The sequence below is a fragment of the Malus sylvestris genome, chromosome 16, assembly GCF_916048215.2.
Source record: "Malus sylvestris chromosome 16, drMalSylv7.2, whole genome shotgun sequence".
In the NCBI taxonomy this organism is placed as follows: Eukaryota; Viridiplantae; Streptophyta; class Magnoliopsida; order Rosales; family Rosaceae; genus Malus; species Malus sylvestris.
In genome coordinates, this window is record NC_062275.1 from 22,002,085 (window position 1) to 22,020,317 (window position 18,233).

Genomic DNA, 18,233 nt, shown 5'->3' on the forward strand with positions numbered 1-18,233 from the left:
GTAATGTAAATGACACAAGATGTATCGTGGTTTACCCCAAGGTTTGGGCTACGTCCACATTGATTATTGTATTTATCTGTTTGTGAGGGAGAGAGATGGAGAGAGCTTCTAAGGGTGAGAGAGCCCTTCCATGGCCTAAGAGATTGGCCTCCCCTAATTGTGAGGGTGAGGGGTCCTTTTATAGAATAAGGACTCCTCACGTATTACATATTTGCCCCTTCTTTTATCACATAATTACATTTAAGTCCCCCGAGTATTTATACGAGGCCCTAAATATGGTATAAACAAAAATCATATAGACATAGTACATGATTATGTTTTGGTAATCGAAGACGCCACAATGAGATGAACGGTTCTACTTAGGTAATTATAGGCTTTTAATTAAATTTATGATGTAGTAAATATAAGGTAGAAACGTCACTTCCACCATTTAGACTAAATTGTATGATTGGTTTTCCTTTCATGTTACTAATTTGAATAGAAGCTGAAGCTCTACGATGACGAGTTTTTGTTCATATGTGCTAGTTTGGTTTCCCTCGTTAGCCCACAAATGAATCGAATGCCTATCATATCATTATTCTGGAGAACAATCAAATTAGCAAATAACCAAAAGACGTATATCAATATGATATTTTTCTAATGGTGCATTGTGAGAAAATTAGTACTCATCATTAAATTCATTCCCCAACCTAAAATGTATAAATCGAAGTAGCCTTAAATTCTTTGGTGGGTAATTGAAAAACTAAATTGCAACTCATATAAGTCCAAAAGATCATTACCCATAATAAAAACGCAATTTTGTTGGATAAACCCGATGGCTGTTGAATGGGAAAGCGTCACAATACAATTGTGAGATTAGAGTTGTTGTTGTTGTCCCACATCGCCCAAGTGATAAAAAAGAAGCTGGTGGAGAGATTATAAAAAGGACCAGAAGCCCAAACGATAAAGCATAACCCTTATCGATCATATCGCGATATTATCAATAATATCGTGATATTATCGATATTATCACGATATGAACGATAATTAAAGGATAAATGTGATAATATCGTTATATCAAAAAAACAATAATATTGATGATATTATCGATATTTTGGTCCTTGCCCAAGACCGAGATCCACCCACTCCCAGGTGCTCAAGAGACAATTCATAAGCTGTCAGATTTCTGTGACCTGTCTGCAGTTTGAATAATACTATGTAAGGATTACACAGCCTCTGAAAATTGTTGCACAAGTTCTAGGTCCGTACACACACTCGTCTTTCTTTATACTTACCATTTCTTTCTCTTTAATTGGTACTATTTTTTAATATATCTTTTAAAACTGTTTGAATTTGGAAGTGTTTAATATTAACCCAAACAGTCTGATTGCAGAGTAAGGAGAATGTAACCCCGAGTGGCTCCAAGCTTGCAGTAACATGAAATAACAGAACTAACAGTAAGCTATTGCGGTAACCTTTTTCCCTTTCTTCGCCATGACAAAGTAGGGGTGCAACTTAGGTTGGGCCAATCCGAACCCGCCCATGTCCAACCCGACTTTAAATCCAAACAAGCGGGTTTTTTTTTAGTTAAAACCCGCCTGACCCAGCCCAATTTCAACTCGTTCATTAATTGGGTTGAGTTGGGTTGATCATTTGCCCGTCCATTCCCAACCCAACCCAACCCATGAACCAAACCTGAATGTGGCCCATATCAATTAATACTTATATTGCACCCAAGTGGGCCAAGTCCAAAAACCCACATCGTTTCTATTTTTTTTTAATAAATTACCCCTCTAAACCCTAAAGCTATATATTAAATTGTTAGTCTCCAAACCCTAAATTCTTTGTGTCTAGAAGCCAAGCAATTGCTCAGGTCTACCGTCTACCTCCTTAATTCCGCGGCTCTGCCTAAACAAAATAGTAAGCCTTTTCTCCTTGATCAATGGACCTAGTGGTTTAATCATATATATAATATACATATATATATATATATATGTATTACATAATATAATATAATACACTGCAAGTTTGATTAGGGAGCTCTTTCGAATCATATCGCATGAAAGTGAAGAAAGAATTATAAAATAAAATAAAAGTATTCTAGGTAATCATGCATGCATATTTGATAAAATCTCAATTACTTAGTTCCTCATATATGATTATACAAACTTAATTAAAATTTTGACATCTTTCCGTCTTATATGTTTATGTTACTTCCTATCCGCTATTTTTGTTGTCATATGTTACATATGTTAATATTTCTATTTTGTTTCATGTGTTAATTGTTCAGGTCCATTTGATTGTCATATATGGCAGAACATAATCAGACAACTACTCCAAGAGAGCCTTTGCCAGCTGCTCATGTAGAGCCTCAAAATGCTACAATTAAACCTCAGGTACCATCTAAACGCAAAAGAGTAAATGAACCCAAGTCTAAAGTTTGGGCACATTATGAAGGATTTCTAAATGCGGATGGAAGTAGGACTGGTGAGGCACAATGCACCTATTGTAAGAAAATATTTGCATGTTCTAGCACCAATGGAACCACTACACTTAAAAGGCATACAGAGAAGTGTAAGAAGTACCCTTATAAAGGGGACAAGAAACAACAGCTCTTGTCTTTTACAGCAGCAGAGTCTCTTTCTAATTGGAAATTTGACCAAGAGCATTGCCGAAAACTCTTTGCTAGAATGATTATTGTTGATGAATTACCATTTAGCTTTGTGGAGAAGGAAGGCTTCAAAACATTTATGAATGCTGCACAACCAAGATTTAAATTGTTGTCACGTACAACAACTACAAAAGATTGTGTTCAATTGTATGCAGAGGAAAGAAAAAAACTGAAGGAGATGTTTGAATCTTCAAATTCACGAGTGAGTCTCACAACTGACTTGTGGACTTCTATTCAGAATCTTGGATATATGTGTCTTACTGCACATTTCATTGACAAAGATTGGGTGTTACAAAAAAGAATCATAAATTTTCCGGTGGTTCCCACTCCACATCGTGGTGAGGTCATTGCACAAGCTGTAGAAACATGTTTATTGGATTGGGGTATAAAAAAGTTATGCACACTCACAGTTGATAATGCAAGTTCAAATGATACAGCAGCAACAAGTTTGGTTAAAAGGTTCAGTAGGAGAAATAGTTTGTTGTTGGATGGTGATTTTTTTCACGTCAGGTGTTTTGCACATGTCTTGAATCTTATAGTTAAAGATGGACTTAATAATGTAAGTACCTCATTAGCTCGTCTTCGTGCATATGTAAAGTTTGTACGAAGTTCTCCTTCAAGATTGGAAGCATTTAAGAAGTGTGCAAGAGAAGAAAGAATTGCCTCTAAGAAGCATTTGTGCTTGGATGTGCAAACACGTTGGAATTCAACTTACATGATGCTAAATGCTGCTCTTGATTTTCAAAGTACATTTGAGCGCTTGCATGACCAAGATGCAAATTTCAGCATTGAGTTCAAGAGGGAAGATGAGATGACTAATGATGATTGGAGTTCAATGAAAAATTTGTCAAAGTTTTTGGAGCATTTTTATATTGTTACAAAGCGTGTATCAAGGTCTCACTATACCACTTCCAACTCTTATTTTCTTGAAGTGAATATGATTCAAACTCTTCTTTCTAAATGGACAAAGAGTGATGATGCTTACTTTGGTGACATGGCCTTGAAAATGCAGTCCAAGTTTGATAAGTATTGCAACATTGATAAAGTGAATACTTTATTAATCATTGCGGTGGTTCTAGATCCTCGTTACAAGTTGAAGTATGTTAAGTGGTGTTATGCCAAATTTTATGAAAGACAAAAAGTCATTGATATAATTGCTAAGGTTCAAGATTTGTCGGTGAAGCTTTATCAATTTTATTTATTAGAGAACACAGAAACATTGGATACTAGTTATTCTCAAAGTTCTAATGTCTCAAGTTTGAATGAAGTGGAAGAACTCATTGAGGAAGAAAGCTCGGGCTGGGACAACTTTTTGAGAGAAGAGGAAATCACAGTAAAGTCTGAGTTGGAGCGTTACTTAGAAGAATCAGTTGAAAGTAATCGATCTGATTTTGACATTTTAGGTTGGTGGAAAGAAAAATCAACTTCATATCGTATTCTTTCTTGTATGGCACGTGACATTTTGGCAATTCCTATTTCTACGGTTGCTTCCGAATCTGCATTTAGTACGGGAGGTCGAGTACTCGACCAATTTCGTAGCTCTTTGACACCAAAAATAGTGGAATCTTTGATTTGTGCGCAAGATTGGTTAAGGAACTCACCAGCCCCAGTTGAGATTGAAGAGAAGTTAGAGATCCTTGAGGAGCTTGAAGCAGGTATTTATTTTAAACTAAATTTGTTTTTGTTTCAGAATTTTTGTAATGAAATAAAACTTGGTACAATTTCATTTATAGGTGTAGCTGATATTGTTCAAGCTTTTGGCAGTGGGGTCTCATGCACTACAGAGACGTGATTCTATTCGGTAATTATTATGTTCTTCTGTATTTCTTTTAGGAGATTATAATGCTTGTTGTGATTATATATCATATATGAGTATAACTAACTCTTTTGTTTTGTTCTATATTTAATAGGAATGCCTATTATCTTGACTTTCGGAGGACAAGACTTGAGTTGGGTACTAGCTTTGGACAATGAAGTGTTCATCTTCTTTTTTATTTTTTTCTCTCACTTTTGGTGCTAGCTTTGGTATTTCTTGTATTTTAATTCAAACTTTGCAATATGAGTATAACTAATTATTTTGTTTCGTTCTATATTTGAAACTGTAACATAAGGCATCAAACTTGAAGCTAGAGCTTGGCCATGATACTGGGCACCTTCTTCTAAGCTTGCTAGGTTTGCACACGCGGTCAGTACGCTACTAAAGTTTGGTGCTAGCTTTGGTATTTCTTGTATTTTAATTCAAACTTTGCCTGAACCCGATTAAAACTTGAAAAAAGTTGGGCAACCCGAACCCAACCCAAGTAAACCCGAACCCGATTAAACCCAAGCCCGAATGAACCCGATTAAAACCCAACCCAAACCCGAACCCGAATCGTAAAAGTTGGGTTAGGATTGGATTGACCTTCTAACCCGCCCAACCCGCCTGAGTTGCACCCCTATGACAAAGTAACCGTAACTCCCTTTTTGATATAATGAATATTATATGCATATGTGGAGATATTCACATCAAAATGTCTGAACATAATTTGGGATCAAAGCATTGTGACAAAAACACGTAAATTTACAATTTGGGTGTTGATATTGTTGTAAATTTGGTTTCTTTTCAAGAAATTTGAATTGGATTTTTGTTTTGCAAATTGTCTTTGAAGGTATTCATCCGAGGTCAAATCGTTGCTTAGAAGGCTTGGTGTGGAGCCGATCAAGATTGAATTGGATGAACTGGGTACAAATTTTTTACTATTTATTACATGGCAATGGTTGGTTTTTGCAATTCAATATTTAGATTGAATGTAATTTGTCAATTGAGCTTCAGTTTACTGTGTTTCACAATGTGGCTCAATAGTCGGAATGAAAAATTTAAAGGGTAAATAAGTTAATTATGTATCATTAGTACAAAAACATGTTTGCGCGACGCAAAACACAAAACGTCGCGCAAACAGCCTTTGCGCAAAGGGACTTTGCACGATGAAGACTGGCATCGCGCAAACGTAGGTACACCTACATCGCGCAAAATAGCTTTGGCAACGCCATCTTCGTCGCGCAAAGTGCCGTTGCACAAAGGCCGTTTGCGTGACGTTTTGTGCGTCGCGCAAGATTTTGGTGCCAAACCAACAATGCTTTACCACTTTTTCACAACTTTGTGCGATGTAGGTGCACCTGCGTCACGCAAAGCTGTTTTGTCCACTTTCAGTTAATTTATTCTTTTCCCTTTTGCAGTTGAGCCGTTTAAATGAAGATAAGTGCCTTATGATTGCAACCCCCCATAATCCAGAAACTGTTGTATGTTCTTTTCTCAATGTTTTCTTCTTAGATTAATAAATGTAATTTAGAAATGTTTCTGAGGTGTATATATATGGGATTGTATCAGATCCGCCTTCAACTGGAGACACTTTTGGCAGAGAAGGCTCGATTAGCTAACGAGAATTCAGTTTATGCACGCGAGAATCGGTTCCTTAGGGAAATTGAGGAATACCACCAGCTAACAATCCATGATGTTGTGTATTTAGATGATGAAGAAGTCACCGAAGCTAACCTATTAACCAGCCCCATCGGCGTCTCCAAGATGCTCTCCATTTCCCCGCCCTCATCAGCACCCCCATTCCCGCCTCTAGAGGACTCTTCATATGCAACCTCACCAGTACCATAAAGTTGCTTCCACCAGACCTCTTGCTTCCCATCCTTTTTTTCGTTATCTCTTAAGGTTTACCTTTCACTTTGGTTATAAGTCAAGTTTTTAGGATGAAGTCTTAGTTTATTTGAGTGAAGATCAGCCGTATTGATTTTGTACAAGAAAGATACACATAAACTGCATGCAAGATCCCGATATTTTGTTTTCCACAAAACAAATAAGCAGTGAAAGATTTCGATTGTCGGACCTCATGCCACAAATTTCACCATTAAGCTCAAGGAAGGATGAGAATTCTCAAACTCCGAAAAGAACGTCCCAACAAGCTCCATACTTTTCTGCTTTAGATCGATCACTTTGTTCTTCATGTAAAGAATCAGAGTCTGGTTAGCTTTCTGCTAACAATTCTATGACTACAAAGTTGTTGTACATTGTTCTTTTGTGTTTGTAAATAAAGCTGCTGTGAACATATGAGTTAATATATTAGATAATTTGTTCATGTATTACAGTCAACAATCAACATATATATTAGATTAAGGGATGGTTTGGGAGTGAGGTGCTTAAAAAAAAAGCACCCATGAAAAAAAGCTGTGAGGGTTTTAGGTGTTTGGTAAACTGAAAAAAAAAAAAAGCTTATTTTGGAAGCTGCTATGAGAATAAGCTGAAATCAAAGGAAAAAGCTGAAGCTGCTATTTGCAGCTTTGGAAAACTAGCTTTTTTTCAGAGCACATGGAGCTACAGTGCTCCTTTAATGAAAAGACCCACTATCAGATTGCTTTTTTTTTTTTTTCCAAAAGCACTTTTACAAAAAAATTTACCAAACACTCTGCTGATTTATTTCACAGCCGCTTATTCTCACAGCACAGCCACTTATTCTCACAGCAGCTTTTTTTCAAAGCACAGCAATACCAAACCAGCCCTAAGAATATCTTCCTAATAGGATGCATTTTCCTCTGCTTCACAGATAGATGGAATGGCTTGTCCATCTTCATCTGGCGTGAAAAGAAGTCAGAGGGGTTAGGATTGGATTTTGAATGGCATTTGAATTGTAAAAATATAACTTTGCGCGACACCAGAGTGGACCAATGCGTCATGCAAAGGTTGTTTGCCCGACATACCAACCAATGCATCACGCAAAGTGTTTTTATTACTTTCACCAAGTATAATATAAGATTTTGTGGTATCAACTAGTGTAAATATTTTAAATTGAAGATCGAAGTAGTTCATTGTATTCATATAGGGTCAAGGAGTGTAGCTGGAAAAAAAATCATCAAAATCGGAGTTAAAATAACCGTTAAATCGTGATTTTTCGTTTATAATTGTCGAAAATGTTTGCCCCATTACTTGATATTATTGTGGGTTTTATGTAAAAAAAAAAAAACAATTGAATTTGAAGAGAGTAAAGTCACATTTTTAGTAAATTTTATAATATATATATATATTTTTTAAATATAACTTGCGCGACGCCACAATGGGGTTGTTGTGCAAAACCCCTTTGCGTGACGAAGGTGTGCTTTTGTCGCGCAAAATAGCTTTGCGCAACGTAGATGCACCTTGTTTTCCGCGATGAAGACTACCGTCACGCAAAACTGTTTTGCGTGACGAAGGTGCACCTACGTCGCGCAAAGCTATTTTGCTCGACAAATGCACACCTTCGTCGCGCAAAGTCAACAACTTTGTGGTATAACATAAATTTTGTGGTATCCACTTGTGTAAATATTTTAAATTAACGATCGAGTTCATTCATTGTCTTCATATAGGATCAAGGAGTGTAGCTATAAAAAATCATCAAAATCGGAGTTAAAATAACCTTTAAATCATGATTTTTCGTTGATAATCATCGAAAAGTTTTGTCTCATTACTTAATCTTTGAATGTTTGTTTTTTACGATTTTTGGCGTATGCGATCTCAAAGCATATACAAACAAATTTGATGGTTGGATCGTTGAAATTAGCTTCGTAGAATGCATATCCTATCAAAATGATAGATTCACTAACACTTAGATTTTATTTATACTTTCATTAAGTATAACATAAAGATTTTGTGGTATCCACAAGTGTAAATATTTCAAATTGAAGATCGAATTTATTCATTGTATTCATATAGTGTCAAGGAGTGTAGCTGTAAAAGATCATCAAAATCGAAGTTAAAACTACAGTTAAACCGTGATTTTTCGTTGATAACTGTCGAAATGTTTTGTCCCGTTACTTGGTAGCTGAATGTTTGTTTTTTGCGATTTTTGGCGTATGCGATCTCGACGTATATACAAACAAGTTTGACTGTTGAACGTTGAAATTAGCTTTGTAGAATGCATATCCCATCAAAACGATAGATTCACTAACACTTAGAGTTTATTTATACTTTCATAAGTATAACATAAAGATTTTGTGGTATCCACTAGTGTAAATATTTTAAATTGAAGATCAAATTCATTCATTGTATTCATATAAGGTCAAGGAGTGTAGCTGTAAAAAATCATCAAAATCGGAGTGAAAATAACCGTTAAATTGTGATTTTTCGTTGATAACCGTTGAAAAGTTTTGTCCCATTACTTGATCTTTGAATGTTTGTGTTTTTTGATTTTTGACGTATGCGATCTCCAAGTATATACAAACATGTTTGACGGTTGGATAGTTGAAACTAGTTTCGTAGAATGCGTATCCCATCAAAACAATAGATTCACTAACACTTAAGAGTTTATTTATACTTTCATTAAGTATAACATAAGATTTTGTGGTATCAACTAGTGTAAATATTTTAAATTGAAAATTGAGTTCATTAATTGTATTGATATAGGATCAAGTAGTGTAGCTGTAAAAAATCATCAAAATCAAAGTTAAAATAACCGTTAAATCATGATTTTTCGTTGATAACCGTAGAAAAGTTTTGTCCTGTTACTTGATCTCTGAATGTTTTTTTTTTGCAATTTTTTGCATATGCGATCTTGAAGCATGTACAAACAAGTTTGAGGGTTGGATCGTTGAAATTAGTTTTGTAGAATTCGTATCCCAACAAATTCAATGGTGTGTGTATATATATATATATATATTAAATAGATTTAAATTTATTTATTTTGTACGTATAACACTTAAATTGAATGATATGTGACACACCCCGACCAAGATCAAGGCATGTTGGGTGTCACGTGAGAGTGACTTATCCATGTGCACAGTGCGGAAGCAATAAAGATAAGAAATAACGAATAATTAAAAACCAAATTACTAGAGTGCACTACTAAACAGGAAGTGATAGGAGTTAGTTACAACAGTAAACACTCCTAATCAGAGCATAATAAGTCTAGGTGCAGTCCAATAGGACAAGTACTAGTTATACAGTACCAGGAATGTCCTACTATTATTTAGATAGGTCAGAACTGCCAACGTCCTCAAGCTACCAACAGCAAGCTTACTTAAAACCTAGAGGGACACAAAACAGAAAACGTGAGTGGTCAAAAACAAATGTTTTACAAAACCATTTCATTTATCAACATAACTAACCCCTCGCTGTAGAACATGTATAATTTTTCCCAGAATTAAGATATAAGCATATACATAAATATATAAGAAATCATATCAATTCAATTCATGTATCACATAATCATAATCATATATATATGTCATGCCAAGATATAATAGAGTAAGCAATTCAGGTAAGGATAATTTCATAGAAATATAACATATGAGCCGAAACCCCTATGGTAGTCTGTACGGTTGAATTCATAGCTCCAAAAGTCACTCTAACCAGAGTCACTACTAAGACCTATACGGCAATATACTGCACAAGAGTCGGAACCAAACAAAAGGTCTATACGACAATAATGGGTGTAATACAATCATGCTCAATACTACTCTCACATAATAGCTGGGCGATAAATCGCTAGTCACCTACGAGTTGGAACCATAATAAAGGTCTATATGACAATATTGTGCACCTAAATTGGATCCAATATGAGCATATGGTGCGGGATGTGACATAATAAACAGGCATGTGCCATATCTATGGCTAAATCACAATCACCCTAAGTGCAGTTTATTGAGCTCAACATTATTCAATCACATATCGCATCATCGATGATTTAAATAACCAAACACAACTTACCTGAGCTTACATGTGCGTCCACAGCACTACATTTATATATAAAGCATCACATACTAATTTATATATGAATTATAAACTTATATGCATGGCATTATGGCATACTATCATTTAACACATTTTTCTGGGAAAATATCAAGTATATAATATATACTAAAAACCAAAAGCCCACTCACTAGTATGTCGAAAGGTCGCCCTTGGATACGCTTGTCCTCGAGATACATCTCACCTATATGCGAATTAACTATAAAAACGTTATTTTAAAGCATATAGGTAAAACTAGCTAATAACTTCTCATACAAAGCTCAATTTTGGTATTTGAATATACCAACGTGACCTACACAACCTCACGAACATCGTGATATTTTTAAAATAATTTTTTAGTGGCTCGCGCGCCCTCACGCGCCGGGGAAGGCATGACCTCACGCGCATCATCTTCAACCTCCAGACGCCGGAACAGTTTCTTTGGCGCCGGATTATGGGCAGACCTGTAACTGCCTTTTTCTCGTTCGTTTTTGCATCATTTTCCACAAAATGCCACAAATTACGAGAGGAAGAAGGTTATACCTCTTTGGAGCTTTAAATCCCTCGAAAACTCGTCGGGAAAATCCTATCAAAACCAGCCACCTTTGAACCTCGTGATCCCGACGTCAAAACCGAGCCAACGAAGCACTCCAAGCTTCGTGAGAACCTCCTAGAGCTCGCTGTGAGCTTGGATTGTCCTAAAACATAACCATTCCACAGTTCATGAATAGTGCTTAACTCGGAGCTTGAGTTTTCAACCTGATATTGGACGAGTTCTTACCTGAAATGGGTACCTTTGAACTCGTAATGGAACAAGGAACACAATGGTGTGCTTCACACCCTCGATCTATGAAGATTTGGCTTGGTCCAAGGTTGTCCGTACAGAGGAGAGAGAGGAGAGAGTGAGTCTGAGAGAGAGAGTACGGGAGAGAAGAGAGAGAAAGGGTATGGATGTGTGAGTGGTTCCCAAATGCACACCAATCAAAACTCTTTAATCTTTTAGTTCTAATTGGGTCCAATGAGTTAGGGATAGAACTAATTGACCCAATTTCTTAACCTAAAATACAAACACACACCCGACGCTCAAGGGTAAATTTGTCTTTTCACAACAACGATCATTATTTCTCAGAACAGACTGTGACAATATGTATATTTATTTAGTAGCTTTAAATTTATTACTGTTGTTTGGGTATGGGTTTTGTTAGAAAAAATATATTATTGTGGGTTTTATGTAAAAAAAAAATGAGTTTGAAGGGAGTAATTAGTAAAGTCAATTTTTAGTAAATTTTATAATAATTTTAAAAAAAAATACCTTGCTCGACACCACAATGTGATCGTTGCGCAAAAGCACTTTGCACGACGTCAGAATTTATAACTGTGTCGCGCAATTGTTAAAATTTTGGTGGTTTAAATGAAAAAAATTGGTGCTTTTTTACGGTTCAATTGGAAAACAGTCCAGACTAGGGGTGAATTTTTTTGCCAAATTACCATACTAACCGAATTACCAACCATACCATACCAAATTTGTGCCAAAAAATTTGTATCATTGGTAATGGTACGGTATTTGTACCGTACCATACATTTTCGGTATGATGCTGGTATTCAAAATTATTATCAATGGTATACCGTACCATACCATTCCTATTAATATTATATAATTTATTTATTCATTTATATATGTAATTATGTATTATTATCATTATATATGCACTTCTATAATTTTTTCCTAGTCATTTATCCAAAATCATCCTCTCACCCTCTAACCCCTACTTTCTCAATAAAAAAGCCTAAGCCTTCTCTGTTGAGACTTCATATTTTTACTCATCTTGCCATGGATTTCATCTCTGTTACTCCCGTTCCGACGACTCTCTCTTCGCAGTCCATCTCATCTTCTCCTTCATCAAATTGGGTTGTCTTTCTCCCTGGCTTCGTATATCAAGTTAATTTTTGTACAATTTTAAAGAATGTAAAAATGAAATTTAGGAATCTTTGTACTATTTCTTTTAAGGATGCTAAGTTCTTTTAGCAATTCTTTCATCTATTTACTTCTTTTTCTTAAATGAATCTCTATAAAATTCTCATAATTAATTAAAAAAAAATTTAAAAACCCAAAGAGAGTGGCCAAAATACGTTTGGGCCTTGAATTGGGTTGGAAAAAAAAAACCAAATACCCAAAACAAAGTGGTAATTATCATTACCATATTATGCCAACCGAACTTTTTGACATGCCGAAATTCGATATACCGAAAGTTTGATACAGTAATATTAATAAATTTTAACATACTAAAAATTTGGTACGGTAATTAATGCATACTACGGTAATCGTACCAATACCACCCTCCAGTCACTACCCACCCATCTGTCTCTCTCTTCCCTCTGGCTCACTCGGTCTCTCTCCCCTCTCGCTCATCTCGCCCTCTCTCTCACTCCGTCTCGCTCACGCTCAGAGCCGAGTGCTCCTCCTGCTTTTTTTTCACACAGCACAAGCTCACAATCTCCCCTCTGCTCACCCAGACGACGTCGTTTGCTTCGGTTTCCTTCGAAGAACAACTTGGAGTTGAGAGTGCTTTGTAAGCATTAAGGAGGAGGAAGGCGTCAGAGAAACCAAGAGGGTCAATGGGCTACCGGTGGATAAGGTCCAACGGGCGGGTTCGGGTTCTGGGTCCGATTCTGATGGGGAATTGAGTCAGGAAAGCGGTTCTGGGGAAGTGGGTTTTGATTGGGATTGGCCGCCGTGGAATAACGTACCTCAGAGGTACAAGCTCATTGGGTCTGGGGAAGTGGGTTTTGATTGGAATTGGAGAAGGCATTTCCCCATCCGCCGCAACAGACCTTATTGCCAGGCGTGTATGACATTCTTATATTTAGTTTGGTCCATCATAGATTCATAGGTGGTGTTCATGAAGCATTGTTTTGTTCAAATTCAGGTTGTCTAGTGGGTCCATTTCTTTGTGTTTGAGAATCCTAATAATCTTTTACCTGGTGCAGGACAATACCTTTGGAAGAGCGTTGCTGTAGCATTTGTCTTTGGTGGTCTGGATTTATTTATTTATTTATATTAAAAAATGAAAAGGGGAAAGTCGAATCTGAGATTCTGAATACAACATGAGGATGTTTTAATTTTTGGTGTCATTCTAAATAAGATTTAGTTTTCTTATGTCTATATTTGTTGTGCACTCCGCGTTCATTGGTACCCATTTCTAGCATTGGACTTCTTGCAGGTTTCTTCTAGCTCCTCCCCTTATCCAAAATCTGGGCTGGGAATCTGTATTTTACATATTTTCCTCTTTGGGGATTGCGTGGTAAGTAGCTGTCTCAAACGCTCAGAATTAGTGGTCTCCTTTTCTTTTTGCTGAAGAATTAATTCCCTTAACTTCTTCTACAATGTGAAAACTTATTTATTTGTTTATATCAATATGCCAGGAACGAAAACAAGATTCTGTTTCCTTTTTTGGATTTTCTGCCAAGTACCACCCTTCCATCATGATTAAATATAAAAGAACTTACTTGGCCAATTCATCGTTAGTAGCTCTCTTTTTTCCTCTTTTCTTTTAGAAAAATATGAAATGTTATAAACACTGAAGTCTGGCAATATGCTCATGTTGTTTCCCTATATATATATATATATATATATATATATATATATGTGTGTGTGTTGAAGGTATCTGGGTTTTCAGTTTCTCGAAGGACAAACCTCCTGGGTTGGTGAATCAATTCCACGTGAGCCTTTAATCCCTTTTCCATTATCCTTGTTAATTTGGAGAAAGCTTACTTCTTTTCATGTAAAAATGCATAGTTGATTACTTATCTGAAGATAAAGTTGACTAATAAATCAGAGGTCAATTTAGTATTAAGGGGTTACAATACCGGAGATAGACGTAAGTCTTTTTATTTCTTTCTCCGCAGTTTCTCCCTTGGATTCTATGGTCATGTTGCCCATGCTCAGTTAGTGGGTCGTTTCCCAAAAGCAAAAATGGACATAGTCATGGAGTTAAACCCCAATTCTTTTGAATTGGATCATAATTCCGGTTGATATATAAGTAGTTGATCTTTTGTTGATTTCTTATTTTTGATGTTTCTCTTAGCAGACAGTCTTGTTAGTGTTCATGACAGCAATTTGTTCTAAGCATTTGTTGAAATTTTGAAACAGGCTGCATTATTTTTGGTGATTAGATTGTGATAAATATTCCCTTCCAAGTATATTTCTCTTCGTTTTTCTTGTGCATTAACCTTAGTTCCTCAATCTGAGCATACCTGGTCTTCTGATTAGATTCAGGATAACCTGTTTTTATCTTGGCATTTGTTGGATTTTGCTGAGTGTTGGCTTATCTCAGAGAATTACTAGTACAAATATTCCTCTGTTGCTGCTTTTGTCTTTTCGCATTATCTTTTTATATGGGTTGGTTTGTTGGTTAATTTGTTTTAATCGGTTGTCTTTAAATATATGCATTGGTAATTGGTTTGGATATATATGGTTTGTTGCTTATGAGGGCATTTCTTGGATTTTATTTTTTGTGTTTGGTGAAATATTAGGACTTGGTTCGATGCAGTTTTCTGAAATTGGATATTTTTGTTGTGACTAGTGAATCATATCTGCAAGTGGATTTCTGGTGGTATATAGCATTCCTAGTTTGGTGACTTCTTGTAGTTGCTTAGAAGCTTGATCGTCGTCATGGCAAGGTTGTTCGGTGTATAGGGAAGGCGTGGGTTTGTGAGATGGGTGCCTCCTTTTCCAGATCGACCACAGGACAGGTCATCGCCCAGATCGGGAAGTGGCCACCCTAAAAGGTCAGCTTGCGGCCCAACAAGTAGCACAGGAGGCCGAAGCAGCAGCTTGGGAAGCCCGGGAAGCCGAGATTATAGTCCAGTTTTCAACCCAGGATGAGAAGATTGGTACGATCTTACTGGCCTTACAGATGTCCGGCCTCCAAATCCTGATGCTAGCACTTGATCTTGCTCTACCTTCGACCTCCCAACCACTTCGCCTAGTCGATACCCAGTAGCCTGATGCATCAAGCCTAGAAGACTACTTGTTGTAGTTTTTTCCTTTATATTGTATGTACATTTTCATATATTTTATAATTAAATATTTTTTCTTGGTTTATTAATTATTGTTTAGAATTTAATTACAATATTTATTAAAAATTAAATAAAAAATATTTTTGCCCCTAAAAATATTAAAAAAAAAACAAGGGTTTGCGCAACGAAGAAGTGACCTATGTCACGCAAAACTACTTTGCATGACGTAGGTCCCTATGTCGTGCAAAATTATTTTGCGGAACGCCGGTTTTTGCGCAACGTATAACCTGCGTTGCGTAAAGTGGTTTTGAGCGACGTAGGTCACTTCTTCATCGCGACTATATGTATGCTTCAATGCACAAAGTTCAAGGGTTTTTGTTTCCCCAAACTATATGTATGCTTCAATGCACAAAGTTCAAGGGTTTTTGTTTCCCCAATTTAACAAGTTATGCGTTTGTTTGGCTTTAGTTTTAATGTCGAAGAATCATTGTTTGATTACATTGTAGTATTATTATGTTATTTTAATGATTTCATATGCTTCTCTTTACATTAATTGTGTTGGATTTCTACTTTTCTGGCTTTTGTTTTCTTTAATTAAATGAAGTTTTTAATGTATCTTGATAGGTACCAATCTTCTTAATGAAGATTAGAGCAATCAAATGGAGCTTCATAGGATAAGTGTGTGAGGGTGAGTTTTTTTGTACTGTATTTTTCTCCTCCGTGGCATGCTTCTTGATGGTTTTACTTACGTCTTCATCTCGGTTGCTTGCCCAGATTATACAAAAGTCAAGTGGTGCAAACCTTGCTGTGGATATAAGGAGTCTTGGGTGCACTGTCTTGGACATTGCTACGACAAAAACCACCTTGGAGCCAGTATAAAGGGGGTATGAATTTAGATCTACAAACGAATGCTTTTGTACATTTGGTTTTATAGTTAATATCACCTACTGGGGTTTTGCTAGGTTTATGCTGGGTTTTAGTACAATTTTGAAGGGATGTATGATCTGGTGAGGTTTCTCAAGGCCATATCGAAGGCAGGACTCTATGCTCACCTTCACATTGGCCCTTATGCTTGTGCTGAGTGGAACTTTGGGTAATTTTTTACTCTATATCTATAATTTTGGCTTTTATTTTCTTATGTTTGTGCTGAGTTGAACTTTGGGTAATTTTTTTCTCTAGATCTATAATTTTTTTCACTGATTAAGTCAAATTAAACTGCTTTCATTTCTTTTTGTGTCCATGGTCTAATTTTACTTGGATGATTTAATTCTATGTCATGATTTCTTTTGGGGTTTTTCCATTTTGTATTTTAAATATGTTTAAGGTTGAAGGAGTCAGCGATGGAATTTTGGATGCCGAAGAGAAGAAGCCTTATTATTTCTTCTTTCTTTTTGAGTGAGCATCTCTTTCTTTTCTTCTAATTTTGCTTCTTTCTTTTTGTTGTCGAATGTTTCAAAATTTCAACTCACATGTTCGTGTTCATTGTTGAGAAGTGTATTTTGTTATTAGTAGGCCATTATTTTGTCTTTTCAGTAATTGTTTCTTTATTTTTTTTTTCGTATTAGTTTTCGCAAAACCTAATCGTTATAGCAAAGCTTTTCCAAACAATGTTTTTCTAATGTGTTGTGAAATGGATGATGCAATCAAAAAATATGATGCAAGTACTTTGCACGCTATAATGGGTTTTCTTTTTGGTAGGTTTGTGTTTCTCATTCGCAGTCATGATTCCATTATCATTTACATTTGCTTCTACATGATTTCTCATAAATGGGATAGCATTGTGTTTATTGTATTTTAACTTTTTTAGCCAAGCAAATGATTTCATTGAACAATAGATGCATCAATTAAATGATGCCAGTGTACGATGGCAAAGGCATTACGATGCCTTCAAATGATCGCTTTTTTTTTTTTTTTTTTTTTTAGTTTTTTACATATTACATTAGACTTTATTATTGTCCATTTGATGAAGTTCTCGATTGAGAGAAGCTACACTTGCATTATTATTCAAGACTAGCAACTGTAATAGTACAGTGGCAGATTCTCTTATTTACATTTGAATTTGAACAATTTATTGTATCATATAAGAAAGATGAAAATGGAATATGAGATGATATTGAAGAAAGCCTTGCACAGCGTCTGCTAACACACCCCAACCCGGGATGTCCACTAGGACTCCAAATTGAGCTGTGTTGGCCGACGCCTGGAAGGTGGTGAAGCCATAAAGTGTATTGATGTGGAAAATGTGAATAAATTTAAACCTAAATGTGCCTAAATACAAGAGTGCGCGGTGAGCGGGTATGAACCAATTTCACACGTGATGACAGAGCATAAGTACAGTACAGCAAAATAGGGTGAGAATTATACCATCAATGGTAATCGTTTACCCCAAGATTTGCCGATAATCCTCGTCGATACAAAAACTCTGCTATTAGAACCTAGAGGGGCGAAAAACATGGGTGAGTGGGCCTGAAAATAAAGTTTTAATAAAAACCTTTTTGAAAACATTATAACCCTTTGCCGTAAAACTCATATAGTTTCCAGAAAATAATTATACTACGTAGGTATGAAAACCAATGCACAAGACCAACGAAAACTGAAGTATGCCATGTCATAATATCTCGACAATAATAAATGTAAGCTAGGTGTGAAACCAATATAAAATAGTATGCCAGTCGGAGTCACCTAACATGACATGTACGACTGGACCTATAGCTCATCAACATATGCTTGCACACTAGTCGGAGTCACCTAATGTGACCTGTACGACAAGCTGGGTGTAAATAAGTACGCTCAAGTGCTGATCACGTGAAAGCTGTGCGA

The 18,233-nt window shown here is 36.1% G+C and overlaps 1 protein-coding gene and 1 long non-coding RNA gene across 11 annotated transcripts; both read left to right on the forward strand.

The window, feature by feature from the left end:
- Window positions 1-975: 975 nt before the first annotated feature.
- Window positions 976-6,774, forward strand: LOC126608837 (uncharacterized). Of its 5 annotated transcripts, none has more exons than XM_050276845.1 (5): window positions 976-1,240; window positions 1,373-1,449; window positions 5,299-5,372; window positions 5,867-5,929; window positions 6,018-6,774. In XM_050276845.1, exons 3-5 carry the CDS (start codon window positions 5,364-5,366, stop codon window positions 6,294-6,296), a joined length of 351 nt encoding a protein of 116 aa, XP_050132802.1. In that variant the 5' UTR covers window positions 976-1,240; window positions 1,373-1,449; window positions 5,299-5,363; the 3' UTR covers window positions 6,297-6,774. The 5 variants fall into 5 exon arrangements, with proteins under 5 accessions (XP_050132802.1, XP_050132799.1, XP_050132801.1 ...); XM_050276842.1 differs by having other exon boundaries at window positions 1,373-1,436; XM_050276844.1 differs by having other exon boundaries at window positions 976-1,197; window positions 1,362-1,436.
- A 5,959-nt stretch (window positions 6,775-12,733) lies between these two features.
- Window positions 12,734-17,092, forward strand: LOC126608838 (uncharacterized). 6 transcript variants are annotated; one of them, XR_007617991.1, is made up of 9 exons: window positions 12,734-13,241; window positions 13,383-13,427; window positions 13,616-13,696; window positions 13,818-13,915; window positions 14,056-14,114; window positions 14,978-15,449; window positions 16,038-16,101; window positions 16,188-16,506; window positions 16,738-17,092. It is a non-coding gene; the product is annotated as an uncharacterized LOC126608838 (long non-coding RNA). The 6 variants fall into 6 exon arrangements; XR_007617988.1 differs by having other exon boundaries at window positions 12,734-13,696; window positions 16,188-16,297; window positions 16,376-16,506; XR_007617990.1 differs by having other exon boundaries at window positions 12,734-13,427.
- The last annotated feature ends 1,141 nt before the right edge of the window (window positions 17,093-18,233 follow it).

Coding starts and splice junctions, on each gene's coding strand:
- LOC126608837 (XM_050276845.1), top strand. Junction 5,930..6,017: donor CCCATAATCCAGAAACTGTT/GTATGTTCTTTT, acceptor GGATTGTATCAG/ATCCGCCTTCAACTGGAGAC.